Below are 23,137 nucleotides of genomic sequence, written 5' to 3'. Positions count from 1 at the left end.
TGTTTTACTCAATATGACAGTAATGTTCTTAGAATCCTGAGATAATGTGATTGAAGAAATAAAAAATTGTTTCAATCATAACTCCTAAACCAAACATACAATATGTCTAATAATGCCTGTATTAATGTATCTCTGTGAGTTTTTCAAGAAACATGTGCTTTTGTAAGGTTTGCAAACACAAACATTTGTTTTTTACTCAATATGACATGAGTAATGTTCTTAGAATCCTGAGATAATGCGATTGAAGCAATAAAAAAGTGTTTCAATTATAACTCCTAAACCAAACATGCAATATGTCTAATAATGCATGTATTAATGTATCTCTGTGAGTTTTTCAAGAAACATGTGCTTTTGTAAGGTTTGCAAACACAAAAATTTGTTTTTTACTCAATATGACAGTAATGTTCTTAGAATCCTGAGACAATGCGATTGAAGCAATAAAAAATGTCTTCAAGCATAACTCCTAAACTAAACATGCAATATCTCTAATAATGCCTGTATTAATGTATCTTTGTGAGTTTTACTAGAAACATGGGATTGTGTAAGGTTTGTAAACACAAAAAAATAGTTTTTTACTCAATATGACAGTAATGTTCTTAGAATCCTGAGATAATGCGATTGAAGCAATAAAAAAGTGTTTCAATTATAACTCCTAAACCAAACATGCAATATGTCTAATAATGCATGTATTAATATATCTCTGTGAGTTTTACTAGAAACATGGGCTTTTGTAAGGTTTGCAAACACAAAAATGTGTTTTTTACTCAATATGACCGTAATGTTCTTAGAATCCTGAGATAATGCGATTGAAGCAATAAAAATGTCTTCAAGCATAACTCCTAAACCAAACATGCAATATGTCTAATAATGCCTGTATTAATGTATCTTTGTGAGTTTTACTAGAAACATGTGCTTTTGTATGGTTTACAAACACCAACATTTGTTTTTTAGCCAATATGACAGCAATGTTCTTAGAATCCTGAGATAATGAGATTGAAGCAACAAAAAACTGTTTCAATCAAAACTCCTAAACCAAACATGCAATATGTCTAATAATGCCTGTATTATATATATATTGCTGTGAGTTTTACTAGAAACATGGGCTTTTGTAAGGTTTGCAAACACAAAAAAATAAGTTTTTTACTCAATATGACAGTAATGTTCTTAGAATCCTGAGATAATGTGATTGAAGCAATACAAATGTCTTCAAGCATAACTCCTAAACCAAACATGCAATATGTCTAATAATGTCTGTATTAATGTATCTTTGTGAGTTTTACTAGAAACATGGGCTTTTGTAAGGTTTGCAAACACAAACATTTGTTTTTTACTCAATATGACAGTAATGTTCTTAGAATCCTGAGATAATGTGATTGAAGCAATACAAATGTCTTCAATCATAACTCCTAAACTGAACATGCAATATCTCTAATAATGCCTGTATTAATGTATCTTTGTGAGTTTTACTAGAAACATGTGCTTTTGTAAGGTTTGCAAACACATTTTTTTTTTTTTTTTTACTCAATATGACAGTAATGTTCTAGAAATCATACTTTGTCATTTGACTTGACCCAGAAAACAATTAATTGTCCAAAGCAAGGTAAGTGATGATTAATTTTGTACACTTGAGTGCTGTGAAGAGCTGTAATAATAAATAATAATGCCCCGTGTATTGTGTAATTCACAATACTCACTAATAGGATTTGTTTCGATTCAAAAAAGAAAACATTTACAATTGTAGTTACAGACATAGTAGTTGAGTTAACAGGTAAAAAGTTGCCAACAGCTCCATTAAAGTCCTGCAAAACACTCTTGATACCAAATGAGACACTTTCATCTGGTTACTGAACATTTGCCAATATAATGTTTCACTTTTCTCCTCTCTTCATTGGCTGGGTTACACAAACGTAAACAACCAAAAAAAAAATGGTATAATCATATGTAAAATCATGCCTAAAATAAACAAAGTATAGCTGGTATGCAGCTGCATCCTATTGTTCATGGCGTGGTGACACACCTGCCGCATTGGGTCACCTATGGTAAAACATATTTTACTAAAATATATTTTGAGTGTCATATAACGGGGCTTACAGTAGGGGGTCTCCAACGTCAGTCACTATCAGAGCGACAGGGACGAAACAAGAAGAATCTTGTCATTTGTATTTTGTTTATATGACTGGCATTTACAGTAAACCTTTGTTTATCGCTGTTAATTGACTGGGATCGATGAACTTTCGTTCATTTTAGAGCAAATATTTTCGTGGCTAGAGCATAAAAAAAAAACGCCAATTTAAAAAAAAATTTAAATCGTGAAAACCCTCTAGACATGAAGCAACACCCACATAGTCCACTTTACACTTGTAACATCCAGCATCCAGCTGCCTGAGGCTGAGTCAATCAGTGGCCAAGATACTGAACAGGTTCTTATTGGTTTGGTCTCATCGAGTAGCCAATTGTATTATTGCGATTTTTCTTCCATTTAGCCATTTTTAGGCAACATTTAGGGCAAAAGCACATATAATTTGCTTTAAAAAAATCCACTATAGAGTGAAACTGCAAACGTTTGAACACAACATTGAACTTTATTTCCACTCAAACAGTACAGTCACTATTTTAATGCCATTTGGCAGAATGTTGTGAAAAGATGTCATATTATCTTGTTAATTGTGATTAATTAATTCGATTTTTTATTCCCAACAGCAAGTGCTCGTCTTCTTAGGCTAGCAGGACCAGTGGCTAACCACAGTGCTAACTAGAATCAGGGGACAGGCTTCCGTCATATGCTAAGACCTCTCGCTGGTCAGTGGGACACATGCATGGAACCTGGCTTTTTTTCCATGGACGCCCTACCAAAAGGAAAAAAAAAAAAGAAGAAAACTTGAGCTAAAAGGCATCATGTAATGACAGAAAGTTTAAATGTGGCCAAGATTTGTATTTAAAATCGGGATGTAACAATACATTGAATTAAAGATGAACCGCAGTATCAGCGTTTAAAACATGGGTGTCAAACTCAGTTCAACGAGTGCTGGCCCAGTCACATAACATGTGCGGCTTCTGCACGCACACACAATTGCATGCAACGCATACTTCATCAACAGCGGTACAGGTTACACTGAGGGTAGCCGAATAAAAAACGTTAACACTGTTAGAAATATACGCCACACTGCAAAGGATTCTGGGTATTTGTTCTGTTGTGTTACGGTGCGGATGTTCTCCCGAAATGTGTTTGTCATTCTTGTTTGGTGTGGATTCACAGTGTGGCGCATATTTCTAACAGTGTTAAAGTTTTTTATACTGGCACGCTCAGTGAAACCTGTATGCATTGCATTCACTCGTGTGTGGTACAGAAGCCGCACATATCTTGTGACCGGGTCTGAACCATGTTAGAACGGATGAAAAGCGGACGTGACGACAGCTCATAGAGGACGTTAAAGGCAGTGCATTTAAGGCACGCCCCCAAGACTGTGGTCCGGGTGGACGAGATATAATGACTGATGAAGACCTTCGTTCGATAATGAAGGTTGCCTCAGCTCAAAGCCTGAGCCCCGACATTAATGAACTAGCGTCCCAGAAAAGATGGCAGGTATCTGGCTTGGGCACATCAGATTAAATCATTGTGTTGCAAACAGAGCAGTTGAAAGTCCTGAATGGTTGTTTCATTCATTGTTATTTTATTTTCAAATATATTAGCCTGTGGAAAAAGTTAATGTTGATATTTACCTCAGATGGCTGCAAATAGAAAAGAGGCATTCAATTTTTATTTAAATTATATTTGATATGCCATTGATATTTTTTAATTATTATTATTATTATTTGAAACTGGATTTTGCATGTCACTATAAAGTTATATAAGCTTTGCTTGTTCAATATTCAATGCAAAACTTGTTTGGGTCCCTATTAAAAGGTTAATTTGTTCAACCTTTGTTCAGTTTTAAATTTTGGGCCACTCTGTTGAGTTTGACACCCCTGCTTTAAAATGAAACTGACCATAAAACTGTGATAGATAACCGCACTTTAATAATCCCCACGGACCAACTAGCGCTTGATTGCTGGTTTGAATTCAAACATAAACACCATCCATCTATCCATTTTCTACTGCTTGTCCCTCACAGGGTCGCTGGGGTAGCTGGAGCCTATCCCAGGTGCACTCGGGCGGAAGGGGGGGTACACCCTTGGACAGGTCGCCACCTCATCGCAGGGCCAACACAGATAATCAACGTCCACACACTAGGGCCAATTTAGTGTTGCCAATCAACCTATCTCTAAGGACACAATAATGTATTTCAACATTAGGGACCACATACTACAATCCAAACTTCTATAAACATGTTGCCGTCTTCGCAACCATCACATATCAATCACGTTGTCTTAGAACACAGCGATCGATCTATAATCAGAGGAATATTGTCATGGACGTGTCTAGAACAGGATGATGTCACATACACCGGAAATTAACTTTCATTATACAAAAAAACACTAAAACCATTACAAATTCAAACGGAAGAAGATAAACATATTTAAACACTCAAAAATAATATGGCTCTTAAGACGCCAGAACAATATATACAATTTCTTCTGCAAAGGAAGTATATTGTGTGTCTATTCATTGTATTACATTTCTTATATAAAACATTGTCAAATATTTCAGTGTGTGTATAACAACAACAATATCATGATCATTTTGGTCACAACAACCGCGATATATGATATGTTCATATGGTTACATTTAGGGATGTCCGATAATGGCTTTTTGCCGATATCCTATATTCCGATATTGTCCAACTCTTTAATTACCGATACCGATATCAACCGATATATGCAGTCGTGGAATTAACACATTATTATGCCTAATTTGGACAACCAGGTATGGTGAAGATAAGGTACTTTTTAAAAAAATTAATAAAATAAGATAAATAAATTAAAAACATTTTCTTGAATAAAAAAGAAAGTAGAACAATATAAAAACAGTTACATAGAAACTAGTAATTAATGAACGCACGCACAATCATGTGTGCTTACGGACTGTATCCCTTGCAGACTGTATTGATATATATTGATATATAATGCAGGAACCAGAATATTAATAACAGAAAGAAACAACCCTTTTGTGTGAATGAGTGTAAATGGGGGAGGGAGGTTTTTTGGGTTTGTGCACTAATTGTAAGTGTATCTTGTGTTTTTTATGTTGATTTAATAAAAATAAAAAAAAAACCAAAAAACGATACCGATAATAAAAAACCGATGCCGATAATTTCCGATATTACATTTTAACGCATTATCGGACATCTCTAGTTACATCCCTAGTTTAAATACATAATATGATCTGGACATGTTGAAGTGGCACAGCCATAGATTTGTTATTATTATTGTTCTCATTTGTACTTCCGTTTGTGTGATTTATTACTGACTTGTGTACCGTATTTTTCGGACGATAGGGCGCACTGCCGATGAGCGGGTCTAGTCAGTTCTATTTTCATACAAAAGGCGCACCGGATTAAAAGGCGCACTAAAAGGGTCATATTATGATTTTATTCTAAATCTAAAACACTATCTTGTTGGCTACATAACATGTGATGGTGGTTCTTTGGTCAAAATGTTGCATAGATTATGTTTTACAGACCGTTTTCAAGAAGCTTTCTGAGCGTTTCTTCAGGATGCGCCGTGGTTCTTAACCTGGGTTCGATCGAACCCGAGGGGTTCGGTGAGTCGGCCTCAGGGGTTCGGCAGAGCCTCCGCTGCGGAGGTCAAGACACACCAGACTCATCGTGTAAATAAAAACTTCTCCCTGTCGGCGTATTATGGATACCCCCAAACAACGTTCCCTCTAATTTTCCATATGTGTAAGCAAACGCAAAAACTCCTTGAGCATTCGGTAGAGCACATGTGAGCGACGTCAGACGTGCACATGCACTGTGGTCACACCTGCAGCACACCTGTCCCAAACCTGACTAAATAACAAGTTCAATGTTTTATTATTGTAATCAAATGACAGCAGTCATTTCCATGAGATTATTTTCCAATATAAGTGTTTTGGCCCACTTACAATGACTATAACATATTGTTTTTCATGAGCTGTGTACTAGTAATATATGTCTGCGTGGGGGGGTCCTACTTTGTAAATAATGTGTACCCCTTTTAGATATCGCATTTAGTTCCCACCAAAACATTCACATGTTGCACAATGAGATGTAAACATGGGATCATGTGTACATTCCTGTAACTTTCCGTTTGTAAAAATATATCTTTATTAGTATTTCTTTAATATAATAACATCATTTTATGATTACGGTTTGGGTTCGGTGAATGCGCATATGAAACTGGTGGGGTTCGGTACCTCCAACAAGGTTAAGAACCACTGTTCTATATTCTCAATGGAACATTTAAAGTTTTGGTGTTGGTTACTGGCGTCATCTTGCAGTCTACACGTATCTCCTATGTATGACTGCCATCTACTGGTCACACTTATCATTTCACCATGTACCAAATGAAATTGCTTCGAGGTTGGTAAGCACAACCTGAATGATGCCGTACATTAAGCGCACCGGGTTATAAGGCGGATTGAAAGGATTTTAAGTGCGCCTTATAGATCTGAAAAATACGGTACTTTCAAGTCACACTTAAATGAGTTTACAAAGCCACCTTTTTTTGTCATACACGTCAATCTTTTGATCGACCATGCCATCAATTTTTAGGTGAGATTAAAAACAAATGAATTATACATAAAGAAATGATTCATCTGACAACACTATTTTTGTCATCAAATAGACTGAACAGAGCACGTTTAAAAATAGCAAAGAGTTTTGGCAAGTACTCAAAATCTGCTGCCTGTTGGAGACCCCTGGTTTCATGTATAAACTATTCATAGTTATTAGCAGTTTTTTTTGCCTTTGTCGGGAGTTCTTGGAACACGTATAAAACATAGCGGAGACCTACTATCATGCAAAACCCTATTCCTCATTGACAAGAGAAACTCTGAATTTTTTAGAGCATCATGATAAAAACTCCCCTACGGTTCTGACACTTACATCACCCTCTATAAAGCAGGCCTGCTAACATACAGGTGGACCAACATAAAAACTCACCTCAGCAGAGGTCTGTGCTCTACTGAGAGCCTTTCTGGTTTATCAGTTTGTGGTTCGCTCAATGTCAATCATTTTGCAGAGCACATTCTGTTCCAAGTAGCTTTGTAACCTAAAACACTCCATTGTACAAGTCTTATGACACAAAGTGCAACAGACAGAAACCTTTTAAAATCTTGACGGTGGTTATGAAATGATGTTCACTATACAGTTCCACTGGAGACCGAGGACTCTGTCTTACACATCAACTTAAGGGAAGACTCTGAGGTGTCAGGCATGGACATGCTTGAAGATGACTGAGGAGATTTGGAGGAATCAAAGACCTTTTCCTCTACGTTCACCCTTTCCTCACCGCGCCCGGCCGTGGAATCGTGCGTGCGCATGTGCTTGGCCAGGTGATCGTTGCGCATGAACACTCGAGGGCACAGCGTGCAGCTGAACTTCTTGGCGCCGGTGTGCGTCTGCAGGTGGCGCTGCAGTTCATCGGAACGCGTGAACCGCTTGCCGCAAAAGAGCCAGTTGCAGACGAACGGCCTGTCCCCGCTGTGCCAGCGTAGGTGAGCCTTCAGATGGGAGGTCTTGGCGTAGGCTTTGCCACAGCCGGGGATGTGGCAGTTGTGCATGTGCTTCCTCCGGCTGTCGTCGGCGCTCTGACCCAGTTGCTCCGCGTGAACGCAGTTAGGGCAGCGACAGGCCGCCGTGCCGCCGCCTCTGGAAGCGCGTCGCTGGGACTTTGGGCGGGCCAACCCGACATTCTCCTGTGGCTCCTCCAGGGGGAGCGGCTCCTGTTGCAGGATTTCAGCAGGCAGAGGCTCCATCTTGAAGCAGTCCTGAGGGAAGAAGTGAGGCGAGTGCGATGGCGGTACATGCTGAGCCAGAGGCAAGGCGCAGAGCTGCGGGTCGGAACCGTAGGATGCTAAAGAGGACTGCAGACCCATGGAGCTCCCTGGACTCACGGAAGGCAAACCTAAACCTTGCCCTGTGTGGAGATCAATCCAGTTCCCTGAGTGAACCTCCCTCTGGAGATCCCACCATGAAGGGATGTTGTTGATGTCTTCGGAGTTGCCACTAGATGGTGCTGTCCGCAACCAGGACTCATAGTGGTGGGCCATCTGAGCTTGCAGGTGTAACGTTCTCAAGTTCTTGTTGAGTATCTTCTGCAATGTCCCGGTGATTACCACACGGCAGGGAGGCAGCTATAAAATCCTGCAGACAGCAAACAAGACAAATCATTCTTTCTTTGTTACATGCAGTGACTTCACAAGACCATGTGCAATGAGATCATTTCCCAACCATGCGCACCAAATCCTCTTTAAACACATTTGTATAACAACCTCCCCCACCACGGATATGACAACTCTCCCAGCGTGCAGACAGAAGAGAAGGGGTAGACGTGTCCAGACAGAGGCCTGTTGGTGCATCCGCTGCCAGGTACTTCCCATGGAGGACAGTCAAAGACCAGCTTAGAGACAACAACATCCTCAGAGGCAGTGGAGATAAATGTTGGGGAGGGAGCGGAGCCGTTGACAGGGTTGCAGTTGGTAGAGGAAGAAATAGCAGGGAGGTATGGCTGCGGGCCAAAGTCTATTTGTACGTCTCTGCGGCTTGTCGAGATGAGATGAAGCCTGGCAGACAGCAGAACCTGTTTTCGTGAATCACGCTTGATTTACGACAGCAAGCCTCAGGCGAAAGAAGCCCCGTAAAACACTTGGCTTTAAACACACCGGAGGCACCGGTTGCAGTCTGAGAATGAGAGTCACTCGACTGCATGACGACATTGCCTTCGCAGGGGCGGGAAGTAACTCGCTCCATTTACTCGTTTACAAGAATCAAGTCACTTTTTTTTTTGATAAACTGTACTTGTCAAAGTAGTTTAATGCAACATTCTTTTCACATTTACTTCAATAGTAAATGTTCCACAGTTCAACTGTGGAACAGCTTGGATGATTCCTTAAAATGTTCCAGTTCCATTCACACATTTAAAAAAAACTTTAAGACCAATGTCTTGGAACAATATATCACTCTTGAATCAACACAGTAGTTAATACTATGATCAATGTTAATTAAAAACTAAATGTGGAATATAAATATAATGGGAGTATGATTGTTTGTATATAGTATATAATTGGTGCAAAGGTTTAACATGTGTACAAGGATATTTCACATGCCTTTACTGTGTATATAATTGAACAGTATTTATGTTGTGTAAAATGTGTATTTATAATATGTTGTGAAAAGGAAATTCATATTTTTTGGAAGCTCATCTCGTACTTGACTTTGTTTATAGGGTTAGGCGCAATAAGTGTTCAACTTCAGCCTAAACACTTTCGGTCTGCAATATTTTGTATTTTTTTTAATTTATGAATGTACAACTGTTTATTTATGAATGTACATGTGTTTGTTTATGTAAAACTGTTTGTTTACTTTGTTGACCATTGACCAAAGAAATAATTAACTACACTAACTAAACTAAACTAAACTAAACTAATATATTGGTGAGGATGAAAGGCTTCTATTACTCTGTTACCTTTGAGTTGAATTCCGATCGCTTCATTTATTTATATCATCATTATATTTATTCATGACCTATTGATTACTGCTTTCATAATTGTGTTGGCTTGTTAGAGACTTCTTTCAGCTGGCACAGTCACATTATTCTGCTTCACATGATTCTGTTCCACCAGTCAAAAATAAATATCCTAATGGGAATTGTGATTCTTATTTATACCGATTCTAATTCGATTCATAATACAAAAAATAAAAAAATAAAATATATACAGTACAGGCCAAAAGTCTGGACACACCTTCTCATTCAATGGGTTTTCTTTATTTTCGTGACTATTTACACTGGAGATTGTCATTGAAGGCATCAAAACTATGAATGAACACACGTGGAGTTATGTACTTAACAAAAAAAGGTGAAATAACTGAAAGCATGTTTTATATTCTAGTATTTTCAAAAGAGCCACCTGATTACTTTTTCGCACACTCTCTGCATTCTCTCGATGAGCTTCAAGAGGTAGTCACCTGAAATGGTTTTCACTTCACAGGTATCATAGTTTTGATGCCTTTAGTGACAATCTACAATGTAAATAGTCATGAAAATAAAGAAAACTCATTGAAATAAAAAGTTGTGTCCAAACGTTTGGCCTGTACTGAATATGTATATAACTGCATCTATATAAATATAAATATAAAAATAAATAAATATATATATATACATATATACTGTGTATATATATATATATATATATATATATATATATATATATATATATATACTTTTTTTTATTTTTATTTAATGTCATTTTATTTTTTTGCTGCAGCTGTTACATATACAGTAATATTGTACCTGTACTGAATATGTATATAACTGTATCTATATAAATATAAATATAAAAATAAATAAATATATATATATACATATATACTGTGTATATATATATATATATACCGGTATATACTTTTTTTATTTTTTATTTAATGTCATTTTATTTTTTTGCTGCAGCTGTTACATATACAGTAATATTGTACATGGTAATTGGGATTTGTTATATATTGCATATACAATTATAATATAGTATAATATAATAATATAATATATCAGTATATATTATAAACTGTATATAATGTACATATTACATATATGTTATATTGCTACTATGGTACATTTTAGTCTACTTTATACCTGCATTATCCTTTCCATCCTTACCCTTTCCAACTAATTGGAAGTGTATCTTGTGTTTTTTTATGTTGATTTAATAATAATAATAATAATACAAATAAATAAATAAATAAAAAATACCCTTTCCATCCTTTGTAGCTGAGCTACTGTGTGGAACAGTTTTTAACTTTTTAACTGCTTTTCATCTAACAAATTGTTCTTAAGATAATTTGTATTTGCTTTTTCTGTGTGTATTTTACCTCTGTTTTAAATGTAATTTTTTAGTTTGTCCTTTGCCTGTATTTATTTGTGGTGTACAGCCCTTTGTTCTTCAACTGTGGTTGTTTTTAAAGGGCTTTATAAATAAAGTTGGTGTGGTATGGTATAGGGCTGCAACAACTAATCGATTAAATCGATTAAAATCGATTATAAAAATAGTTAGCGATTAATTTAGTCATCGATTCGTTGGAACTATGCTATGCGCATGCGCAAAGGCTTTTTTAAATGTTTTAATTTTTATTTTTATAAACCTTTATTTATAAACTGCAACATTTACATACAGCTGAGAAACAATAATCAAAATAAGTACAAAAACAGTACAAAACAGCGCCAGGGCGGCGCTGATGCTACGTCTCATGAGGTGGCGTAAGCTAGCCAATAATGTGTCATGTCCAGCTCACGTGACGACGCCGTCTGGAAACATTCGAAAAATGGCGCAGGAAAACAGTACCGATAGTTCAGTGGAAAAACATCTTGAGGTTATTGCTTCAATGGAGAAAAGTGTACGACCTAAGTCGTCAAAAGTGTGGGAACACTTTACTTTAAAGACTTCAAAGAAGACCGTTTCCTGCAAAATGGCACGGAAGAACAACATTGCTTCAGGAGCACCTGAAAAGGAAACATGTTGGAGCCATGGTTGAAGGGAAGAACTCAGGGTACATAACTTTTTAAGTCCATAGTGGCAACAGGCATTCATGAGTTTAGCTTTTTTGTGAGTAACGTTAACCAATTTCGAAATAAACGTAACGGACAGAAATATCTCAGGTTGGTTTCATAATGGATCAATGTAGCCGGGCCCGATAAAGCTATATAAATATATTTAGATTTGAGTGACGCTTTAGTATAACTAAACGTTATGAAGGTGCTGGAATATTTCATGCTATTATTCAGAGGCAGCCTAAAATTAATCCTTTATTATTCACAACAGAAACGTGTACAATATCTGATTCAGTTCTGATGAGTTACATTTCTGTGTTATTATTGCTGTATGCTGCACCCCCATTGTCCAGAACATGGTGCCAGTATGCTGGTTTTTTTCAATAAAATACTGGAAAGGATAGAAATGTAGTTTGTCTCTTTTATCCGATTATTTATATATATATATCTCCCCCCCGATTATTAATCGATTAATCGAAGTAATAATCGACAGATTAATCGATTATCAAATTAATTTGATAAAAAGTTAGTTGCAGCTCTAGTACGGTATGGAACAATTTCCCTTGTGGATCAATAAAGTCTGTCTAATCTAATGTCTATATATGTCTATATATATACCGTATTTTCCGGAGTATAAGTCGCACCGGAGTATAAGTCGCACCTGCCAAAAATGCATAATAAAGAAGGAAAAAAAACATATAAGTTGCGAAACTAGGAAAAAAACTGCGACTTATAGTCCGAAAAATACGGTATATATATATATATATATATATATATATATAGACATTATATATTATATATGTATATATATATAAATATATATAGACATTATATATTATATATGTGTATATATATATATATATATATGCATTCATTTATTTACATGTGTGTCTATTTATGCTGTGTGAATATAGTATGTCATTCGTCAGCAGCCAAGAGAAGCTTTTGTAACCTGTAACTTGCTTTGAAAGTTTTATTATTATTTTGATACCAAATAACATATTGCAAGAATCAGTTTGAATTTAGAACTTTGTTGAAATGAAAATCGATTCCGAATCGAATCGTCACCACAATCAGAGTTGAAACATGAGTGAAGCCCGGCAGTCACATGACCACACTCAAACTACACGCTGTAAAAAGTGACATGACGCCAGACGAGGCAATGTCAATTGTTTACAAAGTATGAAAAAAAAGATCATTTATATCATCATCGTCTGTGTCAGTAGAAATGTTCACATTTCAGCCGACAAAAATTCCACTTGCAACTTGAGAAAACATGTTTTAGCTGCATATATTCTACCATTAGCCCTGTTAAAACATCATAAGTGACAGTAAAATTGCACATCTTTCGTGATACGATCGTATGGTCTCTCTGTTTCTCTCACACACACACGCACACGCACACGCACACACATACACGCACACACACAAGCGCGCACTAACTACAGTTGTAGTGCAAGTACCATTAAAAAAAATTAGCACCTAATAACAATACTCAGTACTTGACTGAATACTTATCTGGATGACTACTTTTTACTTTTACTTAAGTCACATTAATTTAATGTAACAGTTTCCCCACAACTCTACGCAACTCTATTCCTTGGAAACTCCTCCCTGACCCGGGCAGCAGCATTCCGTCGATGTACAGTTAATACGGCGGCGCGTATGCTGCATAACATGTCAATCAGCTGCAGGAGGACGAGCTCTGATTTCTAAAGGTTGTTAAACGTGTTGGCGTGTGCATGACTCCAAACAATAAAGTCCTTGCCCCAAACCATCGTGTTCCCATTCCTTTCGAGGTGTGCAATTATCTTTACAGCAGGAAACAGTAAAAGAGTCTGCAGCTTCACGAAGTAAGTATGTCTGTGTGAAGATAGTATTAAGTGATAGCATATCTGACATGAGGAGCACGTCAGGTTGACTGACACGGCTATTATTCCCTCAACTTCTCAATTTGTTTCGTCAACACGGACAAAAGTAAAGGATTTCACTTCCCTCTTGAAGGCTGAGTCTAGAGGCCGACAACCTGCGGCTCGGGAGGAAATGTGCATTTTTGAAAATATTTCTATAATTTTTTACTGTCTGTGAGGCCGTGAATGTATCCTGACTGGTGATTGGATGGAAATCACTGAGTATTGTGCATATTGGCAATGACCCATGTGCATGCACAAAACCCAAAACCAGTGAAGTTGGCACGTTGTGTAATTCGTAAATAAAAACGGAATACAATGATTTGCAAATCTTGTTCAACTTATATTCAATTGAATAGACTGCAAAGACAAGATATTTAATATTCAAACTGAGAAACTTCATTTTTTTTTGCAAATAATCATTAACTTAGAATTTAATGGCAGCAACACAATGCAAAAAAGTTGGCACAGGGGCATTTTTACCACTGTGTTACATGGCCTTTCCTTTTAACAACACTCAGTAAACATTTGGGAACTGAGGAGACCAATTTTTGAAGCTTTTCAGGTGGAATTTTTTCCCATTCTTGCTTGATGTACAGCTTAAGTTGTTCAACAGTCCGGGGTCTCCATTGTCGTATTTTAGGCTTCATATTGCGCCACACATTTTCAATGGGAGACAGGTCTGGACTACAGGCAGGCCAGTCTAGTACCTGCACTCTTTTACTATGAAGCCACGCTGTTGTAACACGTGGCTTGGCATTGTCTTACTGAAATAAGCAGGGGCGTCCATGATAACGTTGCTTAGATGGCAACATATGTTGCTGCAAAACCTGTATGTACCTTTCAGCATTAATGGTGCCTTCACAGATGTGTAAGTTACCCATGTCTTGGGCACTAACACAACCCCATACCATCACAGATGCTGGCTTTTGAACTTTGCGCCTATAACAATCCGGATGGTTATTTTCCTTTGTTCCGGAGGACATCACGTCCACAGTTTCCAAAAACTATTTGAAATGGGGACTCGTCAGATCACAGAACACTTTTCCACTTTGGTTCATCTTAGATGAGCTCGGGCCCAGCGAAGCCGGCGGCGTTTCTGGGTGTTGTTGATAAATGGCTTTCGCTTTGCATAGTAGAGTTTTAACTTGCACTTACAGTTGTAGCGACCATCTTTAGTGACTGACAGTGGTTTTGTGAAGGGTTCCTGAGCCCATGTGGTGATATCCTTTACACACTGATGTCGCTTTTTGAAGCAGTACCGCCTGAGGGATCGAAGGTCCGTAATATCATCGCTTACGTGCAGTGATTTCTCCAGATTTTCTGAACCTTTTGATGATATCACGGACCGTAGATGGTGAAATCCTTAAATTCCTTGCAATAGCTCGTTGAGAAATGTTGTCACACATTTGTTCATAAACGGTGACCCTCGCCCCATCCTTATTTGTGAATGACTGAGCATTTCATGGAAGCTGCTTTTATACCCAATCATGGCACCCACCTGTTCCCAATTAGCCTGTTCACCTGTGGGATGTTCCAAATAAGTGTTTGTCAGTCTTTTTTTGCCACTTTTGGCAGCTTTTTTGAAACATGTTGCAGGCATCAAATTCCAAATGAGCTAATATTTGGAAAAACAACAAAGTTTTCCAATTCAAACGTTAAGTATCTTGCCTTTTCACTCTATTCAATTGAATATAGGTTGAAAAGGATCAGTAAATCATTGTATTCTGTTTTTATTTACGATTTACACAACGTGCCAACTTTACTGGTTTTGGGTTTTGTAGTTGTAATGGGCGCTATACATATATATATATATTTATATACTGTATATAAATATATATATTTATATATATATATATATATATATATATATAAATATATATATATATATATATATATTTATATATACATATATATATACATATATATATATATATATATATATATATATATATATATATATATATATATATATATATATATATATATATATATATATATATATACATATATATATATATAAAAATATATATATATATATATATTTCTGCCTCTGCCTCTGTCAGTACGTCTCTTCAGCACCCAGCATTGTCCCACCCACAGAACCATCTGATTGGCTGTTACCGCCCTGTATGTAACCAATCAGCAGTGTGTATTCAGAGCGCATGTAACAGCCAATCAGCAGTGTTCCTGCGGTGTGGTGAGCAGAAAGGTGTTAATACTTTAGCAGGTAAGCATAAGGCAGCGGGCTCCCCCCAAATTATAATAAACACCTCCCAGTTAACTACTAGTAACATCACTATGAGCCCGTTGACGTTCTAGAAACATAAGAGGCAGCTCAGCTCGCTCGCAGTCCTTGAGGTGAAGGCTAATTAGCTTTTAGCGTAGCGTTAGCTCACAGTGCGGTGTGTGTGGGTGCGTGCATGTGTCACAGACAGCAAAGCCCTGTCCGTCTGAGAGAAAGACAAGCATTATTGACCTACAGTTAACAACTAAGTTATTCCACTTTACCTTTTTCTGTGTTGAAGCAGCAAAAAACGACATTATGTTAAATGAAGAGTTTCCTGAAGCTGTCTCTGATAGTTGATATAATAATGTAACTGCATCATAAAGCCTACATGGACTCCATGGTGTTCAGGGATAAATAGTCTCTCCTATTGCTATTGTAATATTTTTTCAGCTATAGTTACATTAATCATTAGTAATGTAGCAGCCTAGTTTTGAATGGCAGGGTCCCTGCTATCACATGTTGATAAAAATATAACATTTACATAATAAAAATCAACTACAGGCTTCCCAAATGCTGTAATAAATTAAGCATGATGAGTTGAGTATATGTCAGCATGGCCCCACTTTTAACTCTTTTTTTCAAACGCTTATTAATTTGACTTAGTAAGTCATTATTTTGATTTAGTAAGTCATTATTTTGACTTAGTAAATTACTAAGTCAAAATATTGACTTACTAAGTCATAATAATGACATACTTAGTGTCGTGTGACTATCAGAAACAAATTATTCATTGAGAGTAGAAAGCAGGGCTCTGTCTTACACGCTGGGTCCAAGGATGCAACATGAAGTCATTACTGCAGTTTTGAGGGTGATTTATTTTCCCCTTGAGTAAAAAACAATACATTACATGCAGATGGATTTGCAGGACTATATGGACCAGACTATGATGGAAAAAGATAGCCTGTCGTGGTCAACAGAAGTAACGGCACCCTACCTCACTCTCTCTCTATTAAAGACAAAAGGATTCACAGGCAGGTGCAGGTGTTATTCATTCAGCAATCATTCAGCCCCACACACACACACACACACACACACACACACACACACACACACACACACAATCCCAGGTGACAAGTGAGAAACAAATCCCTGCCTCTACACTTAGTATCTCAGGTAAGTAGGACTGTTTTGTGTTTTGTTTTTACTTTACGGAAAAAAATATCGATATATATCGCCATTCAGCAAATGGAGTGGAAAGCACAACCAAAAATTGTAGACGTCTTCACGCGACAAAGCCGGCCTACTTCACCACAGTTTGTAGTCTATTGCTCCCCCAAGCTGTGGTGGTAGCGATGAGGTGGAGACGTGATGGTGATGGCGACAGGCCGAGTTACACTGTTCCTTACACCCACCCCGTCCGTCCGCCTGTCCCTTAACTGCTCAGTGGCCTAGTGGTTAGAGTGTCCGCCCTGAGATCAGTAGGTTGTGAGTTCAAACCCCGGCCGAGTCATACCAAAGACTATACAAATGGGACCCATTACCTCCCTACTTGGTACTCTGTATTAAGGGTTGGAATTGGGGGTTAAATCACCAAAATGATTCCCGGGCGCGGCCACCACTGCTGCTCACTGCTCCCCTCAACTTAACTTAATAAATTTTCTGGGGGAAACACTGTAAATATATATATATATATATATATATATATATATATATATATATATATATATATACATAGATGTTTAGAAATTAGGGATACACAATCTTTTTTTCCCAAGCCGATACTTCTTAAGTCTGATACTGATAACTTATTAATATCTATTATTATTTAAATGTAGATGTATGTGTAGTTTGAAAAAACTTGGAGGTAAGAAAGAGTGAAACAAAGATGGTTTGACAAAGTGCACGTGTAGAATTGTCCTGACAAAAGCCAGTATCGATAACGATGATAAAGGGCTGGTCATTCAACGCTGTAACGATAAGAACAAACCCTTCTTTGCAGCTGGCTTTGAGGCAGCTTTTAAAGCAGCAAGAGTGTGTGAAGTGAAGTGAATTATATTTATATAGCGCTTTTCTCAAGTGACTCAAAGCGCTTTACATTGTGAAACCCAATATCTAAGTTACATTTTTAAACCAGTGTGGGTGGCACTGGGAGCAGGTGGGTAAAGTGTCTTGCCCAAGGACACAACGGCAGTGACTAGGATGGCGAAAGCGGGGCTCGAACCTGCAACCCTGAAGTTGCTGGCACGGCTGCTCTACCAACTGAGCTATACCGCCCCTAGAGACAATTAATTTCGTTATAGAAAGCTCAAAAAGTTATGAGCGAATTTTGATTAAACTTTCTGATAATGAACAAGCGATTACATTTTGGGGCTGTTCTGGATCACCCCAAAAAATCCTGAATCCAGACCATTCAGGACCTTTTTATACTATTGGGAAATATGGCCTGGCAGAGGTATGCACACTACGAGTGCTTTTCTAGTTTGTTTTATTTATTAGTTACCTGAACTATTTTTGAATGTTATCGGATTTATCTGTGACGTCATAACTTCTCATATTGGTTCCATAATTATCATGCACCCCTATTAGAAATCCAAATTAACTTTCTTTTGTAGCTTCTTTTGATTGTTTTTTCACGTCACAAACCAGAGGGTCCCTGTGAGTGTTTTGGGGGTTGGGCTAGGACGGGGGCCGCAGCAGCACCCGCTGCTTGTTGAGAGGAGCAATACAGTATGTGCTTGTGTGATGGACTCTCCTAAAAGACCAAAAAGAGCACTAGCTTTGTCAGTGTTTTGGTAAGTGAATTCTTGCTAAAAAAATAAGTAACGTATATAAACACTGATCGCATACCGACACTTGCTGTACGGAATTGTACTGTCAAGCTACAATCACAGAGAGTCCCATCATAATGTGTTTTTGTTGTCATCCACCACAAATAAATTCATGTATGGCAAATACTGCTATTCTAATTAATGGAGACGCGCCTGTGCATATTGATTGATTGTACTTTGGTTTTTGTACGCCCTATTTTTCGCATGATTTGGTTTTCGAAAAAACTTTGCCCTGGTTTTTGTACACCGTATTAGTATTACGGCCAAACCGGATTCCGCGGAATGTATTTTTTATGTATTTATTTGACAGGGACAGTACAATTAAACATTGCTACTAGAGATGACCGATAATATCGGACTGCCGATATTATCGGCCGATAAATGCTTTAAAATGTAATATCGGAAATTATCGGTATCGATTTCAAAATGATCGATATCGGTTTCAAAAAGTAAAATTTATGACTTTTTAAAACGCCGCTGTCTACACGGACGTAGGGAGAAGTACAGAGCGCCAATAAACCTTAAAGGCACTGCCTTTGCGTGCCGTCCAAATCACAACAATGTATGGCTTTTCACACACACAAGTGAATGCAATTCATACTTGGTCAACAGCCATACAGGTCACACTGAGGGTGGCCGTATAAACAACTTTAACACGGTTACAAATATGCGCCACACTGTGAACCCACACCAAACAAGAATGACAAACACATTTCGGGAGAACATCCGCACCGTAACACAACATAAACACAACATAAACACAACAGAACAAATACCCAGAACCCCTTGCAGTACTAACTCTTCCGGGACGCTACAATATTTCTTTACACATTACATCAGGGGCTAATCCATTAAGACACTTAAAAAAAGCTTTTAAAAATGAGAAATTTATAGAATTATCAAAACTAATCATGTTATATTTTTGGGTAATATGGCAGTGATGATGCTTCATTGGTTTTTGGTCAAACATCTTTAGAGTTTGTTTATATAACGACAACAGAGGCTTCACTACACATTTCGTGGCCTGTCCCCAGACCATGGCACAATAAGACATATGGGATAAAATTATTGCATGCATGTAAACTTGTGCAGCTTGAACAGATAAACACGGTCTAAGAAGCCTGAAACAGTTTATATTTATTTTTATGGTTTAAGTAATTTTTATAATATGGCCAACAAATAAAGTTCTCAAAAGAGAATCCTACCCGTTCGTGACTGTGTCCATGTGCCTGTTTTTTGTTTTTTTATCCACGATGGTGCCAAGTATAGTTGCGAGTGCCAGGACTTTGATAAAGAAGGTGAGAAACACTAAGGAATTGAAGAAAAATATGTATGAAAGTAGCTTTCCTTTCCCCTATTCCTTCTGTCTTCATCGCCACCAAGAGTCTTTAATAAAAGTAAAAGTTATGTTAAATGTAGAGATGTCCGATAATATCGGCCGATAAATGCTTTAAAATGTAATATCGAAAATTATCGGTATCGTTTTTTTTATTATCGGTATCGTTTTTTTGTTTTTTATTAAATCAACATAAAAAACACAAGATACACTTACAATTAGTGCACCAACCCAAAAAACCTCCCTCCCCCATTTACACTCATTCACACTCATTCACACAAAAAGGTTGTTTCTTTCTTTTATTAATATTCTGGTTCCTACATTATATATCAATATATATCAATACAGTCTGCAAGGGATACAGTCCGTAAGCACACATGATTGTGTGTGCTGCTGGTCCACTAATAGTACTAACCTTTACCAGTTAATTTTACTCATTTTCATTAATTACTAGTTTCTATGTAACTGTTTTATTTTTTTTATTATTATTTTTTATTTTTTTATTTTATTTTATTTTATTTTTTTTTATTTTTTTTTTAATTATGTCCTGTCCAGCTTCTCAGGCAAATCATATAGTTGATGTAGATGCCCATGTCGGCTGTTCAGATTTACTTTACAAAAGAGAAGTGTAGGATACTTCTCTTGTTGCCTTATTTGTATTTGACTTTATTAAATGTATTTATATTATCATTTAGTGCAGCCGGGCCGGAGCAGGAGGGGATAGAAAGAGAAAGAAAAAGAAGACAGAGGGGGAAATTGTGGGGACAAGAGGGGGATTAGACAGAGAGACAAAAACAACAACAGCAAACAACAACAACAACAACAATAGAGCAACATCAGCAAATATGACATGTACAAATATGATGGTAAAAGTAATAGCAAATAAGCAGTTAGCGAAAAATAAAAAATAATACAGAAATGACAATGAGCATTATTACACTACAAATGGATCAATACAAATACCAATAGAAATAGCGCTATACTGTATTTGTGTATGTATGTGGGAGCGTAGGTACCTATGTACGTATGTGAGCATATGTGAATTTGCATGTACAATACATTCGACTCCCAGAGTGCGTGGGAGCCAGAGCACGGCCCCATCACCCCCGAGAGCCCAACCCACTATGTAACTGTTTTAAATATTGTTTTACTTTCTTTTTTATTCAAGAAAATGTTTTTAATGTATTTATCTTATTTTATTTTATTACATTTTTTTAAAAAGGACCTTATCTTCACCATACCTGGTTGTCCAAATTAGGCATAATAATGTGTTAATTCCACGACTGTATATATCGGTATCGGTTGATATCGGTATCGGTAATTAAGAGTTGGACAATATCGGAATATCGGATATCGGTAAAAAAGCCATTATCGGACATCCCGAGTTAAATGTTAATTTATGATTATCAGCATCTGTGGTGTATATTTAGAGTATCGCCCACGTTTGTTCGTTTGTATTTGTTTATTTGAAGGACAATGTGCAGTTACATTAAGAAGACGGCTGCACCAGATTTAGCACCATGCTAATTTACATCTGTATTCCTTTTATGGCGCATCTAACATCCACAGTTAAAATTACACAGGATTGAAAATACACAACAATATTGAAACTACGTAATGATAAGCAATTTAAAGTTAAAGTACCAATGATTGTCACACACACACGAGGTGTAGCGAAAATATTCTCTGCATTTGACCCATCACCCTTGATCACCCCCTGGGAGGTGAGGGGAGCAGTGAGCAGCAGCGGTGGCCGCGCCCGGAAATCATTTTTGGTGATTTAAACCCCAATTCCAACCCTTAATGCTGAGTGCCAAGCAGGGAGGTAATGGGTCCCATCTTTATAGTCTTTGGTAATTTAAAATACAAGTATAATACATAGAGGGTATGTGAATTACAAATCAGTGGGCGGTCAAGTTGCAGTATTTTAGCAGCTTCATTTAAAGTGAACAAACATACATATACACATTCTGTACATATACATACATACACTCATGCACATAATCACGTTTGATCAAACATATATTAACGTTGTTGCCCTAGGGCAGGGGTCGGCAACCCGCGGCTCTAGAGCCGCATGCGGCTCTTTAGCGCCGCCCTAGTGGCTCTCTGGAGCTTTTTCAAAAATGTATGAAAAATGGAAAAAGTTGAGGGGAAAAAAAAATATTTTTTGTTTTAATATGGTTTCTGTAGGAGGACAAACATGACACAAACCTCCCTAATTGTTATAAAGCACACTGTTTATATTAAACATGCTTCACTGATTAGAGTATTTGGTGAGCGCCGTTTTGTCCTACTAATTTTGGCAGTCCTTGAACTCACCTTAGTTTGTTTACATGTATATCTTTCTGCGACTTTCTAGGACGTGTTTTATGCCACTTCTTTTTCTGTCTCATGTTGTCCACCAAACTTTTAACGTTGTGCATGAATCCACAAAGGTGAGTTCTGTTGATGTTATTGACTTGTGTGGAGTGCTAATCAGGCATATTTGGTCACTGCATGACTGCAAGCTAATCGATGCTAACATGCTATTTAGGCTAGCTATATGTACATATTGCATACTTATGCCTCATTTGTAGCTATATTTGAGGTCATTTAGTTTCCTTTAAATCATATTAATTCAATTTATATCTCATGACACACTATCTGTATGTAATATGGCTTTTAATTTTTTGCGGCTCCAGACAGATTTGTTTTTGTATTTTTGGTCCAATATGGCTCTTTCAACATTTTGGGTTGCCGACCCCTGCCCTAGGGGAAACTGGGTAACACAAGGCACACTGACAAAGCTTAACCTATTGTTACTATAACAATCTACAAGGTTAATAGAGGTTGCTTCTCTTTCTTCCCATCCATTTTTTTCTGCATTCTTTTGTATCTCTAGTTATCATTACGTATATGTATTGTTGCATTTGAACAACTGTATTGTTGACAATAGAGGTAAATTATTGGTATTGTTCATTATCAATAGCACTATTTCTATTGGTATTTGTATCGCTCCATTTATATTGTAATAATGCTCATTGTCATTTCTGTATTATTATTTATTTCACTAACTGCTCCTTTGCTATCACTTTTACCATCATATTTGTACATATCGTATTTGCTGATGTTGCTCTATTGTTGTTGCTGTTGTTGTTGTTTTTGTCTCTCC

At 37.2% G+C, this 23,137-nt stretch overlaps 1 protein-coding gene across 2 annotated transcripts in view; it reads right to left on the bottom strand.

The window, feature by feature from the left end:
• Window positions 1–324: 324 nt before the first annotated feature.
• The window catches only part of sp6 (Sp6 transcription factor), a 45,266-nt gene continuing 22,453 nt past the window's right edge, over window positions 325–23,137 (bottom strand). The window contains exons 1-2 of one of the 2 annotated variants that reach the window (XM_061977137.2): window positions 8,423–8,517; window positions 325–8,285 (exon numbers count right to left, since the gene is read on the bottom strand). In XM_061977137.2, the coding sequence (XP_061833121.2) occupies window positions 7,283–8,191 (909 nt within the window). In that variant the 5' untranslated portion in view covers window positions 8,192–8,285; window positions 8,423–8,517 and the 3' untranslated portion in view covers window positions 325–7,282. Of the gene's footprint in view, window positions 8,286–8,422; window positions 8,518–23,137 lie in introns of those variants that run through there. The other variant, XM_061977136.2, reaches the window with a different exon arrangement.

Source organism: Nerophis lumbriciformis, linkage group LG16 (assembly GCF_033978685.3).
Source record: "Nerophis lumbriciformis linkage group LG16, RoL_Nlum_v2.1, whole genome shotgun sequence".
Lineage (NCBI taxonomy): Eukaryota > Metazoa > Chordata > Actinopteri > Syngnathiformes > Syngnathidae > Nerophis > Nerophis lumbriciformis.
The sequence above is the reverse complement of the archived record's forward strand: the minus strand, read 5'-3'. Positions and strand labels throughout refer to the sequence as shown.